This window comes from Podarcis vaucheri (assembly GCF_965113315.1).
Source record: "Podarcis vaucheri genome assembly, chromosome: 5".
Lineage (NCBI taxonomy): Eukaryota > Metazoa > Chordata > Lepidosauria > Squamata > Lacertidae > Podarcis > Podarcis vaucheri.
Window position 1 is genome coordinate 43,862,653 of NC_138763.1, and position 17,189 is coordinate 43,879,841.

The 17,189-nt window shown below is 47.9% G+C and overlaps 1 protein-coding gene across 1 annotated transcript in view; it reads left to right on the forward strand.

The window, feature by feature from the left end:
• Nucleotides 1-10,729, forward strand: part of HPSE2 (heparanase 2 (inactive)) — a 120,743-nt gene extending 110,014 nt beyond the window's left edge. Inside the window, exons 10-12 of the mRNA XM_082224989.1 lie at nt 6,012-6,157; nt 8,364-8,510; nt 9,574-10,729. Coding sequence (XP_082081115.1) covers nt 6,012-6,157; nt 8,364-8,510; nt 9,574-9,739 — 459 coding nt within the window. The 3' untranslated portion in view covers nt 9,740-10,729. The remainder of the gene's footprint in view (nt 1-6,011; nt 6,158-8,363; nt 8,511-9,573) is intronic.
• Nucleotides 10,730-17,189: the final 6,460 nt, after the last annotated feature.

Consider the following 17,189-nt stretch of genomic DNA (forward strand, 5'->3'; position numbering starts at 1 on the left):
GGTTTTGAACTCTGGTCTCCCAGGTCTGAGGCTGTATTCACACCATACATTTAAAGCACTATGATGCCACTATGATACAGTCAAGGCTTCCATGCCAAGAATTCTAGGAGCTGTGGTTTGTTAAGGGTGCTGAGAGTTGGTACGAGGTCCCTATTCCCCTCACAGCAGTACAATTCTCACAGAGGTTTTACAGGGAACTCTGGGAATTGTAGGTCTGTGAGGGAAACAGAAGCCTCACAACAACGCTCAGCTCCCAGAATTATTTGGGGGAAGCTATACCTGTTTAAAGTGGTATCACAGTGCTTTGAATATATGGTGTGAATGTGGCCTTAGTCCAACTTTCTAACCACTAAACTACACTGCTTCTCCACTGTACTCTGATCTCCACTGTACTAGCTCTGTCCCCATCTACATTTCTGTGTCCCCATTTCAGGCCAGGGCTGGCTATCCCTTTCCCTGTTGTCAGATGTGCAACACAGCACCCACCCCTTTCTCTTATCTCTCTCCGCCCGTCCACTTGCAGTGTCTCTGCCATATCAGTCTCAGTTTTTCCTCCCTGCCTTTCCTGTTCCCAGTCAGTAAATCAGGGGATTTGTGCTTGACTTCTGTGCCCTTGACCTGTTCCTCAGACTCTTGGCTGCATCACAAAAAAAGAAAGAAAGGAAGAAAAAGCTACGAGCAGCTGAAAATCCACTGCTCCTTGTGGCCTGTTTGAACTCGGCTTGAAAATACATTTTTCCAGATTGGTTTCTTTCAGTGCTAATAGGAGACATTAGTTAATGTCAAGCACAACATGTTGAAAGCAGATGGGGGCAGGATTACCTCTGGAGCTGGAACTTGGTCCACTGTGAAAGTCTCTGTGGGACCCTTGTGGGGTACACAAGAGCAAGAGAGTCAGGGGTTTCTTGGGGGGGGGGGCACAAGCAGGAGGAGGGCAGGAGAGGAGTCTTAAGAGTCCTGAAAACATGCTGTAGTAACAACCAAAGACAGGGCAGCCGGCTCCTTAGGGAAAGACTAAAGAGTCAGGAAAACGGAGCTGAACACAGTTTAGATTTATAGGAACGAAGGTGAAAGGAGTTCACAACTTCACACAGCAGGGCAGTTCCCTCCAGTTTAATGCAAACCCGCTCATTTGTAGCTCTTCAAAAATGCTGAGGCCGTTGCTGTTCCAAGCGCTCAGGACTCTAATAAGGAAACCGTATGTAAAAGGTCTTTAAAAGTAGCAGGTTTTCTTTTCATCTTTTTTCAGTCTAATAAATTCTACACCTTGCAAGTGGAACTCTTGGCAGCGCTGAGAAGCTCTGGATCTCCTCGGCCAGGAATTTACAAGCCTGGTCCAGGGTACCAATCTGAGAGACACTGCCAGCAGGCCCCTGGAATGCAGCGGTGGGGATCTGGGAAGCAGAAGGGCTGCCGCAAATGCGGAGTCCTGCCTGTAATGAGCTGTAGATTTTGCATTCTTCTGCAGCTGAGTCCCTGGGAGACTCTGGACTTCTTACAGTTGTCTCTCAGATAATCAGCTGTTGGTTCTGGCTCCTTCAGCCTCACATCTTTGGGCATCAGGAAAATGGATTAGAGAAGTCAAAACCCCCTCCCCATTAAAAAAAAGAAAAGAATTGTAGAGTTGGAGGTGACTGTGAGGGTCATCTAATACCAGACCCTGCAATGCAGGAATCTTTTCCCCAATGTGGGGCTCAGATCCTTAGCCCTGTGTTTAAGAGTTCCATGTTCTACCAACTGAGCTATCCCAGGTTCTTTGGATGGATCCACAGTATGAAAGGACATCATGTTTTTTCCAGTGATCAAGGTACGTTGGAAAAAGCAGCTTATCCTTAACCCCCAATTCGTATTCTTCCCTAGAAAGACTGAGAGGGGGAGCATTTTTTGGAGGCTTTTTTATTCATGATGCCTTGGTCCAGAAGGGCAAAAAAAAGGGAGGGAGGTCGGATCTGATTTGATATTTTAATGCTTTGATGAATTTGTCTTGTTCCTCCCCTAGAGGACTAGGTCAACAAATGACTAATATATGAAATAAATAAATCTGTCTAATAACGAGGTAGAGGGGAAGAGGAAAGGATATATAGCTTACAGCTAATGATCAGCCTTCCAGGGGACACATACAGAAGAACAAGTGTTACATGGTCTCAAACCAAAATTACATATGCCATCAACTGAGCATGCAAATATAATATTTATTTGGGCTTTTATTTTGTATCTTTATCTTGTGAGCCATCCTGAGATCTTTGGGTGAAGAACAGTATATACATTTAATAAATAAAGTAACAATATAAGTCATTTTCTCTTACGTCACTGCTATACCAGGTGACTGAGAGTATGGGGGCCCCAGAAGGGTCCAAGTCTTGGGGGGGGGGTATGTGTGTGAGAGAGATGTAGGAGAGTTTCCTGTAGGATTTGCAAGTGCTTCAAGGTAGTCCTAATGTGGAACAGGACTCCCTATTCTGTGCTATTTATCTTCAGGTCACTGCACTTGGAATGGCCGTCCTTCCATTTCTTTTTCTAAAAGCATCTCTCATTACACTTTTAGCCAATATCTTTCCTTTTTGCCCTCAGCAGGTGAGTTGCTAGAGGGTTTTTGTTTTTTACAAAAACCAGCAACAATAACAGCAAGACCAGACTGAACCTGGGGTGAGGTGTGGCGGCCGCTCTTTTCCCGTGGGAGCTATCACTGAGATGAAAGCAGCCGTTTGGGCCTGTGTAGGGCTGCTGGGATGTGAAACCAAATCCTCTCTCTCGCTCGGTGACAAAGACTTTTCCACATGCTGCCTTTCCTTTGTGCAGACCCTTAGCTGCTGAGAGAAGCCGCGGCATCAATCACTGCCTTAGCCTGGCAGCCCATCAGCTGGCAACAAACTCAGGCCGGGCGCCCCTTGCAAGAGCTCCGTTCCTTGGCTTTCCATGCCATGGCCCATCCAGCTCAGTCAGAATGAAAGCTCCAGCCACAGAGATGCTCTGCCGAAGCAGATGCTCTGATAGCTGAGCTCAGAGATCCAGGGATAATTCAACCTGCCAACATGAGTGTCTTTCAACTCTGCTGCTGCTCTGAAGATCAAAGATAAAAGACAGGGTCTTCAAATACCACCCATATTCTACGAGCAGAAAATATATAGTGCAGTGGGACAAAGTTTTCTGGACCTGCTAGATAGAAAAGTCACAAATCTGCACTTGCTACTTATGAGGAATAAACAGCTTGAACTGGTGGCCTTTGGACTGCCAGGAGGCTGGCCACTTGGCTATCCTAGAAACAGAAGGGGCCATGGTAGTACATCTTGCAGTAGGTACTGACTCAGTTACACCTGCATCTTGGGTCACAAAGGCTTTAATTCTACACACACACATCCAGCTCTGTGGATGTAGAGAATGAAGTGGAAAGTGCCTTGTACAAAACAGCCATGGAGCCTTGATTGCCAATGGCACTGAACTCTGTTCCCATCCACCCCCATGCTCTGGACTCTGTCAGGAAGAGGTGATGACAAGGTACAGCTCAGCTATTCCTCCAGCTGCTGCAAGAGCCTGGGAGACTCTCCGCTCCTACCCAGCAGCCATCAGGGCAGGATCCAGTTCCCGTCATGTCACAGTAATGCTTAGCCTCCATCCAAGGCAGTTCTGGGCTGATCAGCACAGCTTCAGGTTCTGTGGCACATCACATGGCCACTCATCCCACTGAACAGATTTCAGCATCTACCCAGACCCAGGAGAACTTGAAGGGTCAAACTTGCTCTCTTGTCTTCCTTCTCCTGTCATGTCATGGTTTGAGGGAAGGACTGTGGCCCAGTTTGCAGGCAAAAGGTACTAGGTTCCACCTGTGCAACCTCAGATAAGGCTGGGAGAAACCCTTGCCTGAAATCCTGGAGAGCCACCGCTGGTCACTGTAGACAGCACTGAGCTAGATATACCAATGGTTTGACTTAGGATAAGGCAAGTTCCAATGTTCTCATAAGGGACGGGTTCATCAATTAGCTGAGCAGCAGTACTAGAATGGATTCTAATGGTCTACGCCAGAGGTTTTCAACCTCTTGACCATTTCAGCTCCCTTGACCAACTACCTTCTTTCTGCAGCACCCCTGTGGGGCTCAGGAGCCCAGTTATGTCACCCCTTGCCTGCCAAGCTGGTAGCACCTCACCCTTTTTCAAACACCCTCCCTTGTAGAGTGTTCCCTCCTCCTCTCCTCTCCCTTCTCCCTGGGAGTCCTCCAGGCAACTGCTGCAGCCACCCCTGATCTCTGAGCTGCCTCAGTTCCTGGAAACTAGCTCCTGGCCAGACCCTAAGGCACCATTGACCTGGGGAGCTTGTAGCCAGGGCTGCTGCAACTAACAGCTGTGCAAGCCTTTGGGAGGCAGAGATGTGAGAGGGCATCAGAGGAGTGAGGGAAGGAAAGATGGACAGAGGCCAGTGTTGCCCGTGGCACCCCTGACCATCATTCAAGGCATCCCAGGGCGCCCCGGCACACTAGTTGAAAACCACTGGTCTATGCAACACTCTGTCCTAGTCTAAGGGAAATGAAGGCCAACAGGTGCTTGAAAAGGAATGTGTTAAGTGAGCTTCCAGGAAGAACGTGACAATGGCAGCCCTCAGGAGATACTCCCAGACTACTCTCAGCTTACTCCCAGCTTTCTCCAGGCTGCAGGCCTAGTTAAGCCTGTCGGGCTTCCCAATTTGGTCCATGGGAGCATTTTGCCTAGGCCATGCCTTCCTGTAACTCACTGGGCATCATATCAAATGTAAATCTGTTGTAAAGTTGTGGGGCAGGTAAGGCTGCACTTGCAAAGGAGGAATTGGGAATGTGTCTGCATTCAGGCACCAAAGGCTGCCTTTGGTCAAGGTCTGGTGTACAGTGGTACCTCAGGTTACATACGCTTCAGGTTACAGACGCTTCAGGTTACAGACGCTTCAGGTTACAGACTCCGCTAACCCAGAAATATTACCTCGGCTTAAGAACTTTGCTTCAGGATGAGAACAGAAATCGTGCTCCGGTGGCGCGACAGCAGCAGGAGGCCCCATTAGCTAAAGTGGTGCTTCAGGTTAAGAACAGTTTCAGGTTAAGAACAGATCTCCATAACGAATTAAGTTCTTAACCCAAGGTACCACTGTACTTCAAAGTTCCCCTAAAGTTCCACTTGATCTGAAATTCTGTCTTCTCACACCCCTGGATGATACTGTTGACCACAAATACTCTTGGCCTTTTAACACTCATAGCTCAGAATTGTGCTGCAACTTTTGAAAATGAGTTCCAGGCAACTATTCTTTGTAAAGAAGAGAGTAATGCACCCAGTAGGCACTTTGGCTGGGAGAAAACATCACACTGTTTGCCTCACACTTGCGTGCTAAGTGTATGTTGTTCTCATACTTGTGGCTGATGGCACCCCTGTTGCTGCGCCTCAACTCATCTGCAGGCGTGAACATGCGTCTCTGGAAGGAACAGGACGTGAAGTGTGGAGAGCAGAACCACAAGTGACATTTAATGTTCTCCTCTGTTTGCCAATAATAGCTCTCAGAGGACCGCGAGTGAAGGGACTATTATGCTGCTGCTACATGCCAGATTACAGCAACATTTATTCACCATGTGGTTAGTGCACAATTTCACAGCCCTGCTGGCCTGGTTGTAAAGCTATACTGGGCCCCTGGGAATGTATCCTGTAATGGCTCTGCCAGGAGACAGGCAGGTCTGCTGAATAGGACTGCATGGCAGGTCATCTTATTCACACCGTTCCCAACACCTTCTGCCTCTGGACATGTACCTGTGCAAGGAATCTCCAGGGTCCTCTGGCAAAACTCCCTGCAGTAGTATAACTGAGACTAACGGTCACTCATTCTACAGCAGCGTAATCCAATATAGGGCAGAGCTTGTAGGTTTTTGGTAGTTAGAGTGAAAGGAAGAATTTGAGCAGACGATGCAACATGGGAGAACAATATTAAAAGTAGATCTCTGACCTGTATTGAATTTGGTGTAATGACTCACCTGCTTTTATGTTTTTCTTTTTCTGTGGGGCAGGATTACTGGCTCTCCCTGCTCTACAAGCGACTTGTCGGGCCCAGGGTGCTCTCTGTGCATGTGGCTGGGCTGCAGAGGAAACCTCGCCTTGGCAGGGTGATCCGTGATAAACTGCGCATCTACGCTCATTGCACCAGCTACCACAAGTGAGTTGCCACATGCCGCAAGCACAGCTTCTTGGAACAGAGGTAGGGGCTGGGGCACTGGTGACTGGAAGACCCAAGAGGGTTAACTCAGCATGGGCCACCCCCTCGGACGAAAATGTCACTTGGCATGGAGGAGGAGGATTTGCTACTGTCATCCCTTTCGCCTAAGGGATCCCTTTCGCAGGGCAGGTTACAACAGTAAAAACACAACATTAAAAACAATTCAAAGCAACTTGCAATCTCGGAAACAAAAGTGGGTCCCAAAACATATAGATCTCGTGTCAAAACCCAGGTAAAGAGGTGTGTTCGCAGCCAAAAGCTATTTAATGATAGCAATACCTTCCTGCTCCATCCTTCTGAGCAGCTATGGCCCTGGCCCTGCCAAAGAGCAGGTCTCTTACTGACACTTGGTGTCCCAGGGACAATTAATACAGCAAGGGAGTAGATCTTGTCTATAACCCACCCTTTCTCCACCCCCTCCCCCAAACAAGGTTTAAGTTCTCCTGCTGCTGCAAGGAGGTTATAACGATTGTTTGGGGGCCAGGATTTAAGGACCTGCTTTCTTCCCCCTGCTGCCCTCGCAATCCCTGTGCGCATATCTGCATCCTTACTTGCTCTGGTTGTGGCCGGGGTGGGTGGGGAATGCCTCTGGTGATGATAGGGAAGAGCAGCTATCTCTGGGACTAGGGTGAGTGTCTTTGCAGCCCAACTTTTATCAGGATGAGATCAAGAGAGTGTATTTTCCTCCAGAGGCCCCGGGGGTCTGGTTTCAGTTCCTCCCCCCCCTCCACTCCCCTCACTTGGGGCACCCAGCCTAGCTAGGGTTTCTGTGATAAGCCTTTTCAAAGCATCCTCCTCCGAGCGCAGGGCCTGGGAGTCCCCTGTGTGCACACAGGCCCCCATTGTTGCTTCCTCATTTCGGGCAGATGCTTTCAACAAGCTTCCCCCTCCAGGAGGGAGTCTTGGCCAGTGACTGACAGGTAACTGGCAACTGGGATAGGGACAGGTGGGAAAGGAAAGGCAGCAGGAGCGGGCACAGGTGGGCAGGTCATCCCATGCCCTGGGCATTTGGAAGAGAGACTGCTATTCACTCTCTCTGTCTTCTGTTTGGGGCATTTCTGGCTAAGCTCTCTAGAAATATGGTCTGAGAAAATAATATTTGTAAAGCTCTGAGTGCCTCATGTTATCTTTACAAAGATCCTGCAACAGAATTGTATTATTGTCCCCATATTACAGATGGGGTCCAAGGCTGAGAAGATAAGTGATTTGCCTAAGGCCACATAGTAAATTCATGCAGTTGAGGGGAGGTTTCAGCTGGGGATTCCCATCTCATGCTCTTAACCTTTCCACCATTTTTCAAACATTCCAAAAGGTGGGAGCTTCATTTAGCAATGTAGCTTCCTTCTGCCCTATAAATTGACCTGCTTTGACAGTCTTAATGCTGGTGGCACTTCTCAGGGCCAGCTGCAAATTGTGGCTGATTCAGAGGGATTCGCTTAAAACTGCAAGTGCCTGTTGTCATGCATGTTGGCTGCAAAACACACATTAATGACTCTAGAGCCCACTTGACCATCCCATTGGTTAGAAATGCAAGAGCAGCCAGTTTGTTACACACCCACCCTTTCACAAGTTGAAGTGGCCGCCCCCATGGCTATATCAAAGAGCAGTGGACTTGAAAGGCTGTCTAGTCCATCTCCCTGCTGCAAAGCAGACTCCTCCTTCCATCACCCAATCAGCCTATGCACTCTGGACCAGAAAATGCCATGTACATAGCACTGCCCTCGATCCACCTTACAATAGCTCCACCTTACTGGAGAAATAGGGCTCTGTGTGTGCTGAGGAGTTCAGAGGAGCTGTGCGTTGCAGCCACATCATCACACTGGCCAGCTATTGCAGGATATGTCGGGGCCATTCTCTTGCCAAACTTTTCTTGCAAAGGAGAGAGAAAGGGAAAGTGACATGACAGGGCAACTTCCTGAATTGGAAGGGCAGGAAATATTTCATACTGTCATGAATTTCAGCTAGACAAAAAGGTCAACAGCTTCTGCATAATATGGCCCCATCATCCAGTTCCTTTGACTGGAGTGATTTTATCTTGGGATCTGTGGAGCAATAAGGGAAGTCCTCAACCTTGATACTAACAGAAGGTATCTAGGGAAGTGTGCACACGACTGACCCTTAGCCACCTTGTCTGTCTCTCACACAGCCACAACTACGTCCGCGGCTCTATCACACTTTACATCATCAACCTGCACCGGTCCCGGAAGAAAATCAAGCTGGTGGGAACCCTTCGGGACAAGCTTGTCCATCAGTATGTGCTGCAGCCCTATGGGCAGGAAGGGCTACACTCTAGGTGAGCACTATGATCCTGGTAGGCATTGAAAAGTGGTATTAGAATCCAGCCTCTCCCGATTGGTAAGAAAGACCACTGCTGATAGAGTTCAGTGCCCTTGGGGGGAGGGGAGAAGGGAAGCTAGTGATGCAGATATCAGGCTTGTGATGCTCCCCATCAAGTCCCCATTCAGTACATGCACCACCTTTAAAAGATGCTGAGTCTGCCTAAATTCGATGTAAATTGTACTCCCATCTTTCAGCTGACCAACAGTTGATCCCACAATAAATCTGTTAGCCTGTAAGGTAATGAAGGGTTCCCCCTTTCACGGTCTTTTCCTGCAACAGGCTAATTTAACTACCCCTCTGGAAGTTGCTTCTCTAATGTCATTCAACTTTATATTACCACTGTAGTACCAAGTAGTTCCTTTCCCCCAACAATCCTCCCGTGCCTGACCAGGCTTCTTACGCCCTGTAACAGGACTAATTTGTAAATTGCTACACACACTCCATTTGTTTACTATATTTGCCTTATAATCAAACAGGTCAGTGAAGCAACAGGCACCTAAAATGAAACGACATATACAGTAGGGTGTGCTGGTGCACATATCTTTAAGCGTCTGCCTGTATTAATTGGGGGAGATGTGGGCAGGGTACACTGCAAAGCAGCAAAGAGAGCACAATGTAATTGTCACCCCCAGGAAGATTCTCAGCTCTGATGGTCTAGAACTTCATCTGACTTGCCCACTAGCATATTTACTACTATTATAGCTGCATAGTTCGTGCACTGATGTCCAGTGGGAAAGTGTTGCCTGCTAGTATGGAATGAGTCTTACCACTCCCATGAGCCCCAGCCAGCCTTCACATGACATTGTCCTCAGAATCCAGACCCCTTCAACTCCTAGAGGTACAAAGCTGGTGTGGCCACCCTCTTGAATATTAGTTCTCCTGCGTCTTTCCTCCTAGCCACAAAAGACACCTGTGGCCATCTCAAAGCTGTGCCACCATTCCTTTGTGTCTAGGACCAGCCTTTCCCTTGTGCTTCCCTGAGGTAGTTTTCTCATGCATTTGCTCTGTGTGTGCAGGTCAGTGCAGCTTAATGGGCAGCCGCTCACCATGGTGGACGACGGGACTCTGCCCACGCTGAAGCCTCGCCCCCTCCGCCCTGGCCGGACCCTGGTCATCCCACCACTCACGATGAGCTTCTATGTGGTGAAGAACGTTAATGCCCTGGCCTGCCGATACCGGTAGCTCCACCCACCCCACTGCCAAGGACAGACCTGCTAGGCCTCGGGGTGGGGGCATCTGCTGCCAAGGGCTTCCTTCTTGGGTAGACTAGGCAGGTAGCACAGGGAAAGGAGACTGAAGAATCACTATGGGTGCCCACAAGCACTGGGCATCCTTGGATGGCGTGTGGTTATGATGTCAACAACACCATATGCAGTGGCTCCTCCATGATGAATTGGGAGAGAAAGAGGGGGGTTTCAAAGTCAGATCCCCCACCCACCCTCTTATGGAAAAAGCATTAAGCCAGAGTCAAGAGGAATTGCCCAGCGAGCTGTCCCACTGAAGGATGGAGCACTGAGTTGCTGCTTCAGAAACTTGGAAGAGCACAGAAACTTGAACCTTCTGCAAAATGACAGATCCGGGGAAGCTGCCCAGAGCATCCTGCCCTTGACAGCCTGGGAAACGTCTTAAACCCTGTGCAGAGATGATGATCATATAGTGGAGACATTGTGCCACCTTGTGGGCAGGCGGAAAGGCTCTGATTGAGATAGGAGCCCCGGCTTTATTTGCTGAACATACGCAAGGGCAGGATGCAGAACTGATCAACAAGAAAAGCCTCAGAATCATCCTGGGCCCCTTCAGCTTTATTCCTTTGGGAGCTGCTCCCTCTGCTGGCAACTGGCAGTAGAACAAGCTATGCAGCTGTCGGCCGTGGGATGGAGCACACTGGCTATGCAAACAGGCAGTTGCACATGGCGCTACGAGGCATGTGCGCATGCAGGAGCCAGAAGAGCCTCTTACAGAAATAAGCAGCCAATTGGGCTGCCGGGGAAAGATGTGCAGCATATGTCCATGCGGATAAGACGAGCCACTGGGGTGTCTGCAACTGTTTTGCGTCCTGTGGCATTGTGGGGTGGGGGAAGAAGAGGTTTGGTCTTGGCTACTGTCAAATTATGCTGCCTTCTGGGAGCATTTGCTGTAAATGTTAATTATTAAATTATATTTTCTGAAGAACTCTAAAAGATCATTGGAACAGAGCTGGGGACAAGGGTCTCTATTGGACCTCCTGGGGGATTTTCAGATATTTGAATACTGGGGCGCAAGGTAGAGGGAAATCACCATTCATAAGGACAGCCACTTGAAAGTTGGTATAATATCCATATCTGAGCATGCTTGAGCCTGGATAAGGGTCCTTCTACTCTCTGCAGTTGGTATTTGCATGCAGCCAGGTGTCAAACTTAGGACCAGATGGCAACCAGATTCTCTTATCAGCACCCCTGCCTCTGTTTTCTTGGGACCAGCACCATCCACACCCCTGGATCCAACCTAGGGATCAAGCCTGTTACACTCACAGAACCTTTGCCAACCTGGTGCCTTTCAGTTGTTCTGGACTACAACTCCCATCAGTCCCAGTTAGCCAGCCATGCTGGCTGGTAGGAGTTGCAGGGAATGAACACATTGTATGATAATATGCATTCAGTGATGGATGCAGGCACCGTTTTGGGAGTGCTGTACACACAGCAGCATCCTCATGCTGCCCCAGAGTCACACAATTTGTCCATCTAAAGCGAGTTCTGCTGGAATGGTTATAATCCATTTGGTGCCAAGAACGCACTTCTCAAGCGCTTGCTGCACATATGTGGATACAGAGAGCGCTTTATCTGATCACGTCCTATTGAGGCAGACCTACTGACATTGCAGGGCTGTGCCACTCCCCCTCACCGTGTTTAACTTGCCTGTGGATGACTTAGGCAAAATAGGAAGTAGCACAATAACTTAGCTGCCTTCATATATCAATATATATCCTCTGTATAACAACACAGTTTGCAGCCCCTCCCCTTCATATGACTATGATTTGTTTTTTCTTTAAAAAACTTCTGTAGAAGCACTACTTGAGGAAAGGGAAACAGAGAACATTGTTGCACACTAGTTTGAAAATGTGCCTACTTGTGTGTACAGACAGCATGGGTAGTAGTTGCCATTTCAGATGACATTAGCAACTTGTGTTTAGCAACTCAGAGTATTTAAAGGTGTAGGCGCTGCCTCCTAGATCATAGAGGTTTAGAGTTGGAAAGAACCACAAGATCATATCTTGGCAACCCAAGAAGGCGGCATTTTGAGATTTGGGCAGAATGTCCACATTTGCTCACAGGTGTCAGTCCTCACATTATATTATGTTCCATTTTATGCTGAGAGTCACTAAGAATGAGCTTCAGCTTGTCCTCTCATGAGCAAGCATGCCAATCTCTGCCTGTACAAGAAGAATTAGGGAAATGCTCATGCCTAGCGTCACTCCATGTCCAGTTAAACAATCCCGCAACACCTTTTAATTGAGCAGAAGGTACCCAACTGATTTAAAACAAGTGGGATGGGGTAGAAATGGAACTGTTGCGCTGCAAAATGAAACAGCCCCCTGTTCTAGCTTGTACAGTCGTACTTTGGTTTTCGAACAGCTTAGTTCTTGAATGTTTTGGGTCCCCAACGCCACAAACCTGGAAGTGACTGTTCCAGTGTGCGAACTATTTTTGGAAGCCAAACGTTCCTGCAGCCAATCAGAAGTTGCACTTGGGTTTCCAAACATTTTGGAAGTTGAACAGACTTCCAGAACAGATTCCGTTCGACTACCAAGGTATGACTGTACAGTACTTGATTCCTAGAATGCAGGCATAGTAATCTGAGCAAGCTGTAGGATTTTTCCTGTGATTCACATCATGGTGTCCAGTAAGCAGCCTTTGGGCAGATTACCTTGGTATCCACACATCTCAGCCCTTTATTTAGAGAGGCTCATGCAGCTCTCTGCCGTGACCGGCTCCAACCCTCAAAATGAGCTCTTCCTCAGGTCTTTACTTGCTTGGCTTCTACTGCAGAATTTGAGAAATGGCAGCAATGTCTGCCCTTGACCCAGAGCCCTTTGAAACCATAAACAGGGTTACTGCCTCCCTGGAGCTCTGTGCCCACTTGATAGCCATACAACACTTTGTGTTCAATTATTGTAAAAACAGCAACTGAGAAATTTATTACTAGTTGGAACAGCTCTTTTGGAAAATCCATTATCAGCCCCCTTCTGCAATTCTGCTGTTGCTTTGTGCAAGACCCATATCTTAGCACAGTGTGTGGACCCTTATGGGAATCACTTGGTTTATCTCAATATAGAACTGAATAAGCAAGAGAGCAATGCCAGGAAAAAACAGCCTTTATGTCTTTGTTTAGACAAGTATTGGATGTCATAGCAATGCCCTTGCATAGTCCACAGATGGAACCCAAGGGAAATCTCTAATTTGTTTCCCCAAAGACACAGAGTGCCCATCTCAGGCCACCTTTGATTGCTCCCATTGCCAAAAACATTCTTTCCACTTGCGCTCAACTTTTGTCAGATGAAAATATTCCAATCGATTGATTCAAATTATTTTTAAAACAATAGGAGGTCATCACCATCTAGGATAAAACAAGGGGAAATAAATACAACAAATGTCATAAGCCATCACAGTGTAAAACAATAACCTGAGAGAGGGGATGTCAATATAATACAACCAATGTGATAAACAATTTTTAAAAATCATAATTAGTACAAAGCAACTCAGTTAAAATTAGTGGTAAGAGTGCCATTTGAAGTGCTGGCTTAACTCCACCTCAGCCGATTATTTGCCCAGATTTAAGTTTCATCACATTAGTTTCAAATTTTGATTTGTAGTTAACTATTGGCCGTAATGAAACATATAAAAATAAAATAGAACTAATGATGACAACCAAGCTGTTTCAAACATAGCTGGTAAAAAATAGCTTGTGTCTTGGCTAATGCTACTAAAGAGATGGCTACTCTTCTCAGTACTGTAATAGTCTTGTAATGGTAAAAAGGTAAAGGACCCCTGACAGTTAAGTCCAGTCACGAACGACTCTGGGGTTGCAGCGCTCATCTTGCTTTACTGGCCAAGGGAGCCAAAGTTTGTCTGCAGACAGTTTTTCTGGGTCATGTGGCCAGCATGACTAAACTGCTACCTGCGCACGGAAACACTGTTTACCTTCCTACTTGCACTTTGACATGCTTTCAAACTGCTAGGTTGGCAGAAGCTGGGGCCGAGCAATGGGAGCTCACCCCGTCACGGGGATTCAAACCGCCAGCCTTCCAATTGGCGAGCCCTAGGCTCAGTGGTTTAGACCAGTGTTTCCCAAACTTTTTTGGGCAACGGCACACCTGTTTACTGAAAAAAAATCTCGCGGCACACCACCATTAAAGCCCCGCCCCGTGACGTCAGCGCGCAGCGTCACGCCAGGAGGGACGCACGAAAGTGAAAGTTTTTTCCCTCCCCTCTCAGTCCCTCGCTCGGAATTCAGCTCGTTTGGGGCATCGCTCCGGCTGCTCCCTCTCCCGCCGCGCAGGAGCGATGCCTCTCTCTGGCTCTCCCTCCGCGCAGGCTGAGGGAGGGAGGGAGGGAGGGGCGCGTGTGACCCGTCTCTGCTGGGAGACCAAACCCAGCAAGGCAGAGTCGCGCGGAGGCGCCCAGGCAGCGCTGCCGGCTGCGAGGAGGAGCGCCAGGCAGCAGCAGGAGGCGCGGCCTCTCCTCGCCGCCGCCGCCCCGCCTCTCGCCGCCCGACTCGCCCGCCTCCCTCCAGGCATCTCGCGGCACACCAGCCGATGTCTCACGGCACACTCGTGTGCCGCGGAACACCGGTTGGGAAACACTGGTTTAGACCACAGCGCCACCCACGTCCCAGTCTTGTAATAAGTACCCAGCTATTTCTGTCTGATGCCTTATATCTGATGGTGCAGAGAGTAAATGGGAACCATATTGTTGTAAGCCACCCCAATCTCTGAGCAGTGTGAGATTCCAGGGGTTTCAGGCGCCTACCCAGGGTTAGTGTTTCCTTTTGGAATGAGGCACAGCAGAGACTATGGTGTCTTTAGGATATCTGGTTTATTAATGCATATATAAAAACTCAGCCTGCGATAGAGGGGTTAACAGCATTAATACCCCAAAGTGTATTGTTTCTCCCATAGTCACAGCCGTGGATTCAAACAGATGTCAAACATTGCTCTCTGACCCTCTCTCCAGCTTGCTGCTTTACTTCTAGGTCACATTAATCCTACCTTTGCTCCAAACTCTGGCTTTTTTTCTGTTGAGACTCATTTGCCATCTCACATTGAGCCCCTTAATGGTTTATCACCCAGGCTATCACTTCACCAGAAAGCTAGCTTGGCTATTCCACCAATTAGAAGCCTTGATTAAATTCTAACACTTGCTGGGTCCAGGGATTAGAGGGGTCTGGCACACATCTTAACACCCCAAACTCATAACAATATGCATTCACTGTTATTACAATATGTATATTTTTGCTTCGTTTCATTGGTGGAAGAGAACTTTGCTGTTGTGCCAAAGTCTTCACAATAAATATACATTTTGAGATACGACTTTATGGAAGACCTGAAAGAAGTCCACCATATGGCAGTCAGAGAAGGAGAGGTGCCAGACATAATGGGCATTAAGAGAGAAAAAGGAGCCATTTAAGGAAGCAAGAGATGGCTGATATTATTACTGTACCAATTACAATAAAACAAATAGTTGAAAATAAGCCAGCTACCATGAAACACAGTTTAAAACACAACCAAGCCTAGAAAACTTCGATAAAATCTGGCAATGGTGCATATAATAAAGCATTTCAGTTAAAAGTGAGAGAAAACACAAACTACTTTGAAGTTCTCTTTAAAACCAGAAGTAATGGGAGTCAGCTGTATTACCCCTCTTGGGAGGAGATTCCATAGGATTCCACCACCAACATGACTTGCCTGGAAAGGAGACAGAGGAATCAAAGATAAAGGCAAGGCTGTCTGTCCCTGATCAAGAGGATGGATGGCGGTGTCAGTGGAGATGGAGTATGTACTAGGAGAGGAAGGCTTGTGGGGGGAAAGATAAGAAGTCTAGCCTTGACTATGCTGAGACTGAGACAGCAATAAAACATCGAACTATCAGACAAGCAGCTGTAGATATAGGACTGGATGGAGACACAACGTTCTGAGGTGAAGCTGGATATCATTACTGTATAGATGGTACTGAAATCCCATAAAATTTGATGCACTATTTTTACATTTATACCTCCTCCTTTCCTCCGGGGAACTCAAGATGGTGGGCCTGGTTCTCCTATTTTGTCCTCATAACAACCCTGTGAGGCAGGTTACACTGAGGTTGCCTCCAGACCGTTGCTATTTCCAGGTGGGATTCAACCACATGCCAGCAAATCGAGGCTTCCCAATTAAAATTGATTTAGAGCCGCTTCCCAAAAGATTTGACTTCTTGTGATAAGGAAAGTGTGGGTCAACACTTGCATGAAGCAACATCTTCTTACCTCAAGGTAACCTACTGAGTTCTGTGGGTCTTTGAATTTGGTCCTAGCCTGAACCTCTAGCCACTAGGCCACACTGCTTCTTGATGAGGTCACCCAGAGACATGTAAGGCAGTAATGGGGTGTGTGTGTGTGTGTGCTGTTGTCCTCCACATCTTGCTGGAGCCCCTCTTCCATCAGTCGTAGCCAGCATGGCCAGTAGTCAGGGATGATGGGAGTTTTAGTCCAACAACATCTGGAAAGTCACAGGTTCCCTATTTGGTGGGGGGCAGGCTGAGGAGAGTTTCCTGAGAACCCTAAGCAGCGCTGAGAAGGGTATACAGCGCAGGATTCGCCACGGGAAGTAGCGCCTTGTTTGTAGCATGCTTGCCACCAGTGAAGCCACAGCACTAGTGCTATCGTTAGGCCAACTAGGCAGCCGTCTGGGGCACAGACCTCAGTTTTTGTTATACAGTGGTACCTCGGGTTACATACGCTTCAGGTTACAGACTCCGCTAACCCAGAAATAGTGCTTCAGGTTAAGAACTTTGCTTCAGGAGAGAACAGAAATCGTAATAATAATAATAATTATTATTATTATTATTATTATTAACAGAAATCGTGCTCTGGCGGCGCGGCAGCAGCGGGAGGCCCCATTAGCTAAAGTGGTGCTTCAGGTTAAGAACAGTTTCAGGTTAAGAACAGACCTCCAGAACAAATTAAGTTCTTAACCCGAGGTACCACTGTATCTTATAAATTTTTGATAATATTTTACTTTTATTTTATATTTTGAACAATCTTACCGTTCCTACAATACACCTGTTTTTTGAAAATTTGAACTTAGCAAATTTTGGAGGGCAGTGTAATTAGCTAGGGCCTTGCCTGGGGTGCAAAACAGCCTGGCACTGCATGAACCTAGGGAGCTGCCCCACCAAAGAAATCACCGAACCTAGAGGACGGGAAAACCCTTCCTTGCCGGCCCTGCGTTTCCAGGGGCGGGGCGTGTCCAGGTGCACAACCTGCCGCCTCCTCCCTCTGCGCCCAATCGCTGCAAGGCAATCCTGCCTTCGCCCCGCCCCATTCCAAAGGACGTGGTTGGTTGAGCGGGCGCAGCCACCGCCCAAGATCTTCGCAGAAGTTTAGTTCCGGCTGAGTTTGC